Consider the following 11,444-nt stretch of genomic DNA (forward strand, 5'->3'; position numbering starts at 1 on the left):
AAAGACCCCAGGGGGGAGCGTTTCTCTTTTCTTCTCTCTGTGGCTCCCGCGCTATCTTTTTCAGGGTAGTTTTTCCCTCTTTTGCTTCTTCGTTTAGCAGCTTCCCTGACAATTCGTCCCGGAACCTTACTCGTCCCCCCTTGGGAGCTCATTGTCTATTTTTTTCAAGACAACTGAGCTTACCACATTTAGGAAAAGAAATGAACAAAGAAAAACATGTTCAAGCACACATACAAAAAAAAAATCACAAAATCAACAATTACCATCGTGGGATCAATGAAAATATCATACTGAGTACACATTAGTAATACATATGCACTGAAATGCATTCACATTTACAAATATTTTCCGTGTACTTTCCTAATATATACATTTCCCGACTTTTGCTTATCCAGGCGTGCTGCTGAACACGTCTAAAAATTCTTTCGGTTTCGAATAATTGCCGTTGCTGTGAACTTCCAGCTTATTAGATAACCCCATTACGTGGTTCTGAATGTCCTGGACTGATTTCATTTTATGTCAACAGGAGCGTAGTCCACATCTCCAAATTCTACGTCCTGATCAAATATCAGTCCCACGTGTTGTACTCTGGCAATGTATGGCCTCTGCTTGACTTGGGTTCTAAGAGTCCAATATAGTCAACGCTCCAGACCTCGAATGGGTTTTCGGGTCTCACGATTGGTTGGATGGGTAGGCGATCTCTATACGTGACGGTGCGTCTGACTTGGCATTCTCGACGACTCCTACGCAACTTCTGAACATCCTTTTTGATGGTGGGCCAGTAGGACGAATACTTCATGCGTTGTTTCGTTTTGCGCTCCCCTAGATGTCCTGCCAAAGGTATTTCATGGGCCGTCCGAAGCATTTCCATTCGTTTGCAGGTGGGAACGACAACCTGTACGATATTTTCGCCGTTTACGTTCTCGGAGTGAGTGAGAACACCATTCCTTACGCCATAAGATATTTGCCCCAGACGTACTAAGTCCCAGCCCTCCTTGAGATCGCCGTCTCCAATTTGCAAACCGATAAAGCCTTTGTCTCCTTTATCGGGGACTTGTGATGCATCAGGGATGCAGTTCCCTCCTTCCACGTTTGAATCCAGGAGTTGTACGACCGACATCGTTGAGTCTCCGGTATGCCGAATGGACCCAGTGAGCTGCACACTTTCCGACAGTGCCTCGTACGCAGTTGAGCATATTAACATGTCGTTAACAAGTTTCTTCGACACGGCACAAGTTACAGGAATGTCGCTGTGCATACCATCATCGATTCTCATCGGGATAACTTTCAGTGCCGCTACCTCAGTTTCCCCGAACGCAGATATTATTCGTATAGTACCTTCTCCGTCGCAGTTGAAAGGCACCAAATCCTCTCTCAGAACTGATATCTGAGCTCCATTATCAATAATCGCTTTAAATTTTTTCGTTCCGCATTTGATGGGTGCAATTTTAAGTTCATCGATTTTCCCCGTGACCTTCGCAGAAGGCACAGGAACCGAAACCTTCACCGTCAAAATATTCGAGGCTTCACTTGGTTCCACTGTCGTTAATTGCCTCTGTGCATTCACAACGGCATGCCCTTTCGCATTATTGTTGCAAACCCTCGATATGTGCCCAACCGAGCCACAAGAATAGCAAGTTGGCTTCACATAGGTTCTACGCGTTTCGGTTTCGAGTCCTGGCCTGGAATTCGGTGCTTTAGGAGGAAAACTTCTACTGTTATTATATTTGCCTGCTTCATCTTTCACGTTATCATTGCCCGAGCCCACCTTCTTGAAGTTTGACCGCACACTTTCGTATTCATCTAGCTTGTCAGCTAGGATAGACGGAGATATGAAAGAGGCCCATTCGTCCACGAAATGGTCACGTATATCGCCGGGAACTCGTCGTTTTAGTTGGTCAGTAATGACAAGGCTCTTCAGTGTCTCGAAGTCACCAACATCCAGACCCCGGATCCACTCTTCGAAGAAATTCGATATTTCGAAGACAAATTCTCGCCATGATTTCGCCGGGTTGCGTTGATGTTTGGTGAATTTTTGCCGGAAATGTTCTGGACTTAATTTGAATTTCCTAAGGAGGATCTCCTTAATGTACTCATAATCATCAAACTTCTCTTCCGATTCTCGAGCGATTAATTGGGTTATGTCTGACGGCAATAAGGTCAGCAAAGCTGACACCCAGTTTCTTTTGTCCACCCCGATCCTATTCGCCTGGCGTTCAAATATTATGAGAAATAAGGCGATGTCATCCTCCTTGGCGTCAAATTTTGGAACAAGCCTCGTCAGTTCCGTACTGAATGAGGTTAAATTCTGTCGTCCATTTGTGGACGCGTTCGTCCTTTCCATCTCCAGGCGGAGTTTTTCCATTCGAAAGAGGTGTTCTCGTTCTTCACGCATCCTCCCTTCAGCTAGGTCACGCTCTTCTCGTGCTTCCCTGCCTCCCTTGATGACGGCTAACTGTTCTCGGATGAACTCCTCGTCATAGCCGTCACATTTGAGAATGCTATTCCTCAAGTCCAATATGTTCGATCCGTCCTTGACCACCAGACCCAACTCTTCTGCCAAAACCACCAAATCATCCCTCCTTGCACGCCCGAGGTATGCCATGTTGCTTGGTATATCGTTGTTTTTTTTTTCCCCTTATATAAATGTTCGCACCTAGTCTCCGTGATATACTAATGACTAATCATTCGAGAAAAAAATATATATATATAGATAGATATATGCACAATAATACTGACGTATTTCAAACAAACCCCAAAAAGAAAATATATAAAATCGTACATTCAAAGATAATTGTAAAAAAAATTAATATGTGCCATAACACTGCTGTTCAAAAAAAATCATATTCTCAATAATGAACTAACGTTTCAAAAAAAAATATCATTTTCTGAGCGAATAATACTGACGTATCTTTCCCAAAAAAAAAAAAATCAGTACTCGCGTAATTACCGCCGTTTCAACACACAACAGAGCAATGATGCTCTCACTTGATAAACAACAGAGCAATGATGCTCTCACTTGACACACAACAGGGCAATAATGCTCTCACGTATATCACTAGAGCTGATGCTCGCCACACGAACCACCGGAGCAATGATGCTCGTCAACTATGCCGCTGGAGCTGATGCTCGCTGAATACGCCACTGGAGCTGATGCTCGCCACCTACGCCGCTGGAGCTGATGCTCGCTGAATACGCCACTGGAGCTGATGCTCGCCACCTACGTCTCTGGAGCTGATGCTCGCAACCTACGTCTCTGGAGCAATAATGCTCGTCAACTATGCCGCTGGAGCTGATGCTCGCTGAATACGTCACTGGAGCTGATGCTCGCCACCTACGCCACTGGAGTTGATGCTCGCTGAATACGCCACTGGAGCTGATGCTCGCCACCTACGCCTCTGGGGCAATGATGCTTGTCAACTATGCCGCTGGAGCTGATGCTCGCTGAATACGCCACTGGAGCAATGATGCTCGCTGAATACGCCACTGGAGCAATGATGCTCGTCAACTATGCCGCTGGAGCTGATGCTCGCTCAATACGCCGCTGGAGCTGATGCTCGCTCAATACGCCGCTGGAGCTGACGCTCGCTCAATACTACACTGGAGCTGATGCTCGCCACATACGCCTCTGGAGCAAATGATGCTCTTCACCTTTCAACTGCAGAGCAATGGTGCTCTCAGGAACCACCCGTCATCAGCAGTCCATGCTTTCTCTTTCTCATAGCTTGACAATGGAGGAACGCTGTGGCCATTTTGTCCTTCTTCATAAATGTTATTCTTCAAAATGTTCCCCCGATTTTTTTTTTAGTTCTAAATCCTACCGACTGCGCCAGTAACGATCCTCCCTTCAGCTAGGTCAAGTAACTGAACACGTACTCATTGATGAGTCGTCTTTCAAAACAATAATCATATTTATTTTGATTAAAGAGGATAGAGAAAAGTGCTACACAACGAGCACATCACCTTTACAACACCACACTAATCATAATAATAAAAAAAGACCCCAGGGGGGAGCGTTTCTCTTTTCTTCTCTCTGTGGCTCCCGCGCTATCTTTTTCAGGGTAGTTTTTCCCTCTTTTGCTTCTTCGTTTAGCAGCTTCCCTGACAATTCGTCCCGGAACCTTACTCGTCCCCCCTTGGGAGCTCATTGTCTATTTTTTTCAAGACAACTGAGCTTACCACATTTAGGAAAAGAAATGAACAAAGAAAAACATGTTCAAGCACACATACAAAAAAAAAATCACAAAATCAACAATTACCATCGTGGGATCAATGAAAATATCATACTGAGTACACATTAGTAATACATATGCACTGAAATGCATTCACATTTACAAATATTTTCCGTGTACTTTCCTAATATATACATTTCCCGACTTTTGCTTATCCAGGCGTGCTGCTGAACACGTCTAAAAATTCTTTCGGTTTCGAATAATTGCCGTTGCTGTGAACTTCCAGCTTATTAGATAACCCCATTACGTGGTTCTGAATGTCCTGGACTGATTTCATTTTATGTCAACAGGAGCGTAGTCCACATCTCCAAATTCTACGTCCTGATCAAATATCAGTCCCACGTGTTGTACTCTGGCAATGTATGGCCTCTGCTTGACTTGGGTTCTAAGAGTCCAATATAGTCAACGCTCCAGACCTCGAATGGGTTTTCGGGTCTCACGATTGGTTGGATGGGTAGGCGATCTCTATACGTGACGGTGCGTCTGACTTGGCATTCTCGACGACTCCTACGCAACTTCTGAACATCCTTTTTGATGGTGGGCCAGTAGGACGAATACTTCATGCGTTGTTTCGTTTTGCGCTCCCCTAGATGTCCTGCCAAAGGTATTTCATGGGCCGTCCGAAGCATTTCCATTCGTTTGCAGGTGGGAACGACAACCTGTACGATATTTTCGCCGTTTACGTTCTCGGAGTGAGTGAGAACACCATTCCTTACGCCATAAGATATTTGCCCCAGACGTACTAAGTCCCAGCCCTCCTTGAGATCGCCGTCTCCAATTTGCAAACCGATAAAGCCTTTGTCTCCTTTATCGGGGACTTGTGATGCATCAGGGATGCAGTTCCCTCCTTCCACGTTTGAATCCAGGAGTTGTACGACCGACATCGTTGAGTCTCCGGTATGCCGAATGGACCCAGTGAGCTGCACACTTTCCGACAGTGCCTCGTACGCAGTTGAGCATATTAACATGTCGTTAACAAGTTTCTTCGACACGGCACAAGTTACAGGAATGTCGCTGTGCATACCATCATCGATTCTCATCGGGATAACTTTCAGTGCCGCTACCTCAGTTTCCCCGAACGCAGATATTATTTGTATAGTACCTTCTCCGTCGCAGTTGAAAGGCACCAAATCCTCTCTCAGAACTGATATCTGAGCTCCATTATCAATAATCGCTTTAAATTTTTTCGTTCCGCATTTGATGGGTGCAATTTTAAGTTCATCGATTTTCCCCGTGACCTTCGCAGAAGGCACAGGAACCGAAACCTTCACCGTCAAAATATTCGAGGCTTCACTTGGTTCCACTGTCGTTAATTGCCTCTGTGCATTCACAACGGCATGCCCTTTCGCATTATTGTTGCAAACCCTCGATATGTGCCCAACCGAGCCACAAGAATAGCAAGTTGGCTTCACATAGGTTCTACGCGTTTCGGTTTCGAGTCCTGGCCTGGAATTCGGTGCTTTAGGAGGAAAACTTCTACTGTTATTATATTTGCCTGCTTCATCTTTCACGTTATCATTGCCCGAGCCCACCTTCTTGAAGTTTGACCGCACACTTTCGTATTCATCTAGCTTGTCAGCTAGGATAGACGGAGATATGAAAGAGGCCCATTCGTCCACGAAATGGTCACGTATATCGCCGGGAACTCGTCGTTTTAGTTGGTCAGTAATGACAAGGCTCTTCAGTGTCTCGAAGTCACCAACATCCAGACCCCGGATCCACTCTTCGAAGAAATTCGATATTTCGAAGACAAATTCTCGCCATGATTTCGCCGGGTTGCGTTGATGTTTGGTGAATTTTTGCCGGAAATGTTCTGGACTTAATTTGAATTTCCTAAGGAGGATCTCCTTAATGTACTCATAATCATCAAACTTCTCTTCCGATTCTCGAGCGATTAATTGGGTTATGTCTGACGGCAATAAGGTCAGCAAAGCTGACACCCAGTTTCTTTTGTCCACCCCGATCCTATTCGCCTGGCGTTCAAATATTATGAGAAATAAGGCGATGTCATCCTCCTTGGCGTCAAATTTTGGAACAAGCCTCGTCAGTTCCGTACTGAATGAGGTTAAATTCTGTCGTCCATTTGTGGACGCGTTCGTCCTTTCCATCTCCAGGCGGAGTTTTTCCATTCGAAAGAGGTGTTCTCGTTCTTCACGCATCCTCCCTTCAGCTAGGTCACGCTCTTCTCGTGCTTCCCTGCCTCCCTTGATGACGGCTAACTGTTCTCGGATGAACTCCTCGTCATAGCCGTCACATTTGAGAATGCTATTCCTCAAGTCCAATATGTTCGATCCGTCCTTGACCACCAGACCCAACTCTTCTGCCAAAACCACCAAATCATCCCTCCTTGCACGCCCGAGGTATGCCATGTTGCTTGGTATATCGTTGTTTTTTTTTTCCCCTTATATAAATGTTCGCACCTAGTCTCCGTGATATACTAATGACTAATCATTCGAGAAAAAAATATATATATATAGATAGATATATGCACAATAATACTGACGTATTTCAAACAAACCCCAAAAAGAAAATATATAAAATCGTACATTCAAAGATAATTGTAAAAAAAATTAATATGTGCCATAACACTGCTGTTCAAAAAAAATCATATTCTCAATAATGAACTAACGTTTCAAAAAAAAATATCATTTTCTGAGCGAATAATACTGACGTATCTTTCCCAAAAAAAAAAAATCAGTACTCGCGTAATTACCGCCGTTTCAACACACAACAGAGCAATGATGCTCTCACTTGATAAACAACAGAGCAATGATGCTCTCACTTGACACACAACAGGGCAATAATGCTCTCACGTATATCACTAGAGCTGATGCTCGCCACACGAACCACCGGAGCAATGATGCTCGTCAACTATGCCGCTGGAGCTGATGCTCGCTGAATACGCCACTGGAGCTGATGCTCGCCACCTACGCCGCTGGAGCTGATGCTCGCTGAATACGCCACTGGAGCTGATGCTCGCCACCTACGTCTCTGGAGCTGATGCTCGCAACCTACGTCTCTGGAGCAATAATGCTCGTCAACTATGCCGCTGGAGCTGATGCTCGCTGAATACGTCACTGGAGCTGATGCTCGCCACCTACGCCACTGGAGTTGATGCTCGCTGAATACGCCACTGGAGCTGATGCTCGCCACCTACGCCTCTGGGGCAATGATGCTTGTCAACTATGCCGCTGGAGCTGATGCTCGCTGAATACGCCACTGGAGCAATGATGCTCGCTGAATACGCCACTGGAGCAATGATGCTCGTCAACTATGCCGCTGGAGCTGATGCTCGCTCAATACGCCGCTGGAGCTGATGCTCGCTCAATACGCCGCTGGAGCTGACGCTCGCTCAATACTACACTGGAGCTGATGCTCGCCACATACGCCTCTGGAGCAAATGATGCTCTTCACCTTTCAACTGCAGAGCAATGGTGCTCTCAGGAACCACCCGTCATCAGCAGTCCATGCTTTCTCTTTCTCATAGCTTGACAATGGAGGAACGCTGTGGCCATTTTGTCCTTCTTCATAAATGTTATTCTTCAAAATGTTCCCCCGATTTTTTTTTTAGTTCTAAATCCTACCGACTGCGCCAGTAACGATCCTCCCTTCAGCTAGGTCAAGTAACTGAACACGTACTCATTGATGAGTCGTCTTTCAAAACAATAATCATATTTATTTTGATTAAAGAGGATAGAGAAAAGTGCTACACAACGAGCACATCACCTTTACAACACCACACTAATCATAATAATAAAAAAAGACCCCAGGGGGGAGCGTTTCTCTTTTCTTCTCTCTGTGGCTCCCGCGCTATCTTTTTCAGGGTAGTTTTTCCCTCTTTTGCTTCTTCGTTTAGCAGCTTCCCTGACAATTCGTCCCGGAACCTTACTTTAGTCATGAGCCATATTAGCATAACAGATTTGTATCTAAACGTTGAGAATAATTATTAGTTTATAGATGGCCGAGATAATTAGATTTTACTTCGACGTATCTCACGTATATATAGTAATAAGATGCATGAATAATAAAAATAATAATAAGCAAAGAAGCCTAAAATACTTTTTACTTTTACAAATAAAAATAATTTCCTCATTATTTACGATGGGATATGATTCTCTTGCTAACTGCATATGTTTGTGTTATGTTGAATTTGTCAGGATACATCATTACATTAACTTATTAAACTTATTTCAATTGTAGAGGAAAGAAAAAAGAGAAAACCATTGGTTTAGTTTAAAATTCATTGTGTGTTTGTGTGATATTTCATAATTAAACACCTTGATGATTTTTTGTCGCACATATCAAATTCATCTAACATTTACGGAACATATTCTTATACCTTGAGCATTTATATGGATCACACACTCCATATGTCCACTGTATTGTCTCCATTCTTTTACTTTGAGCGCTTTATGCATTATTCTCAACATTTTTTTGGCATGAGTGCATTTAAACATGCCAATTAAGTGACTACGAGAAATGCAAATTTAAACATAGAATGTTGTGAAGCAAATCCGTTTATATAAATATTGAACCATGTTAGGCTTTCGCATAAGAAAATACAGTACAAACATTGATCTCCATTATTTTTCATTTATGTATACGCATTTACTTAGATTTCAGCTGAGCAAGTCAATTTCAAAACTGACGGCAGCAGCTGTACCCTTTTTGCAATTTTTGGATTTCGACTCGCTACTAGCGTAGAAAATGTCATAAAAAACAGTGTCGGATAATACATAAAAATAATATTCAATCTCTCACGGTGCGTATGATTTATTCATTTAAAAAAAGAGGGAGGTTGAGAGCATTTCCATAACAAAATTTTTGAAGCTAAAATTACCGTGAAATCAAAAAGCCTGTTTTTCCATTTTGTTGCCCATTTCCCTACTACATATCGAATCGAAATTTCAATATTACTTGGTTGCCCATTTCAATACAAAATAATTCAGAATCATAGAACGCATCGTTATTTCAACGTGATTCCGAAACCTTACGCTTATTGTATTAAATATTCCACTGAAAAGTAACGGCGAATCCACCGCAAAATCGTTGCATAATATTTTGAATTTATGAATCTCTCGCAAAATTATTTCATAATATTTTGAATTTATGAAAAGTTAGACGTAGGGAAATAAGTGTTGGGAATAAGTGAATGGAACCCGAAATTTATGCGAGAAAATTGTTACGATATCCACGGAACATGAGTCACAGACCCTGAATCGCGATGGATATGAATTGGTATGAATGTGCTGTGTGATCACAAATGTGCGTTTTCCGTATATTTACATTGTAAATGGTGGTTCTGTCAGAACTTGGAATTTCACTCGATGCAAACAACCTATATATAAAATATCAGGTTATGGTTTCTCTATATGGTCGTCGCGCTGTATTTGCTGTTATATACGTCTGATTATTCGGAAATGTACCAATTAAAACAACCCATGCTTTACATTTTCACTGATAACCGGAATAATGCAATATAGAGGGTGTCCCATAAATTCGCCGCAAAATATTTTTATATATTTGCTTTGCTTTTCCAAATTTTCTCGCAGCTGTCACCTGGGATATTTCATTAGAGAACTTCGGTCATTTGATTTGTTTTCTTTCAAAATCTTAAATAGTTTAAAAAAATCATCAAAATAGGAGTAATTGGTATATTTGAATGCAGATGAGAAAATAAAGTATTCTCACGAAGGAAGATTTTTTTGTTGGAGAGAAAAAGATTAGTTTAATTTCTGTCGATAAAGAGCTCTGCAGCAAATCATAGACTTACATGGAAACGTACTTCAATCTCCTCGTTGTCCGAAACACCCGTAAAGCTTCAGCCGGCAATCTGTGTGTAAAGTAAAACAACCTCACCTTTTAAGCTTTATCAACCAATGAAAACCATCGCAATGAAAACCTTATCCTCTTCAAACCTGAGGTAAGACTGGCTAATATGTAATTATAATTTTTGATTGATTTGTTTTTATTTTGTGTTAAAATGTCCTTCTGAAAATAAATAATTAATTATTTGATTATTAATAAACTAATTTCTGATCAATAGTTTTATTGTTGGCGTCATCTTTAAGCATATTTGTCACCCCCCCCCCCCCATCCTGTTGATCAACTGCAAATGGACGGAGTCAGCTTTTGTTCAAACTTTGATAACAGAAGAATGAGATGGTGTTTTTTCCCCCTTCATTTTTTCGGAATATTATAGGAATACCCATACAGAATAAATAATGTAAAAAAGATAAGAGTGTTTGTCCTCTTTTTCTGTTTCTAATATTATTATTCTCAAGTTTCCGGAGGAAAAACAATATCATATATCGCAAAAAATACAAAACAAAATACTCTTCTTGAAAATAGCTGGCAATTTCTACAAGGTTTAGTGATTTCTACTGCAGTTATAATTCAGATCAGGAAAATTTTAGAAACTGCTTAAAGGATTTAAAGACCCAAACCTCACATTCATATATTAATATCCGGTAAATTTTCTGGGCTCATGAACAAACATAGTCAATCCTAAGCAATGTGGGTCTCTAATTAGAAACCTTGAGAATAATCCCTAGGAGCAAATATCTCTTAAAATTAATTAATCATACTAAATGGAAAGGCGAACTGTTGCTCTGAAGCTCAACCTTTTTTAAATAAGTATGAGGAAACAGCAATAATAGCATCCCGAAGCGGAAGATTAAATAAAAACTAAATTATCTGCAAAATAACATAATTAGACTATCTATTAATTCGCAGAAAATAATGAATTAAATTCGTTATTCTGGTACCTTGGAAAAAATATTATTTGATAAAAAAAAAACAGTATATATAATCCTTTAAATATTTCTGCAAAAATAAGTAAGCGTACAATTTTAAATTCTCTGTCAGACTCGGATTATAATTTAGGCATATTCCCGACCGAATTGCTATCTTTCATGGTTTTCTGAAGACGACGTTTCATGCGATTTGTTTGTTATTTCTCTTTCTGTTCTACTCTTATATATTTTCTTTGCTCTTCCAAATTCACTCGCAGCTGTCACCAGGGATATTTCATTAGAGAACTTCAGTCATTTAATTTTTTTTTCTTTCAAAATTAACTAAATTATACTTGAGGATAAACAAAAAGCAAAAAATAAATTTAAAAAAGTTTATTTTAAAACTTTTTTTTCCCCTTTTGTGGCATGTTTCCCATGACGCGTGGGTCTGTCCCCGTGTCTCCTTTGTGGACAAAAA

The 11,444-nt window shown here is 41.3% G+C and overlaps 2 protein-coding genes across 2 annotated transcripts; both read right to left on the reverse strand.

Annotated features, from left to right (window-relative positions):
* Positions 1–568: 568 nt before the first annotated feature.
* On the reverse strand, positions 569–2,605 carry LOC149075779 (uncharacterized). The gene has a single exon (XM_089242141.1). The coding sequence runs from the start codon at positions 2,603–2,605 to the stop codon at positions 569–571; it is 2,037 nt and encodes a 678-aa protein (XP_089098267.1).
* Positions 2,606–4,564: 1,959 nt separating this feature from the next.
* Positions 4,565–6,601, reverse strand: LOC149075780 (uncharacterized). Its single transcript, XM_089242142.1, has one exon. The coding sequence runs from the start codon at positions 6,599–6,601 to the stop codon at positions 4,565–4,567; it is 2,037 nt and encodes a 678-aa protein (XP_089098268.1).
* Between the last annotated feature and the right edge of the window lie 4,843 nt (positions 6,602–11,444).

The sequence above is a fragment of the Pholcus phalangioides genome, unplaced genomic scaffold (assembly GCF_987345545.1).
Source record: "Pholcus phalangioides strain wild (caught in Gottingen) unplaced genomic scaffold, Ppha-v1.0 ptg000015l_1, whole genome shotgun sequence".
NCBI classification, from domain to species: domain Eukaryota; kingdom Metazoa; phylum Arthropoda; class Arachnida; order Araneae; family Pholcidae; genus Pholcus; species Pholcus phalangioides.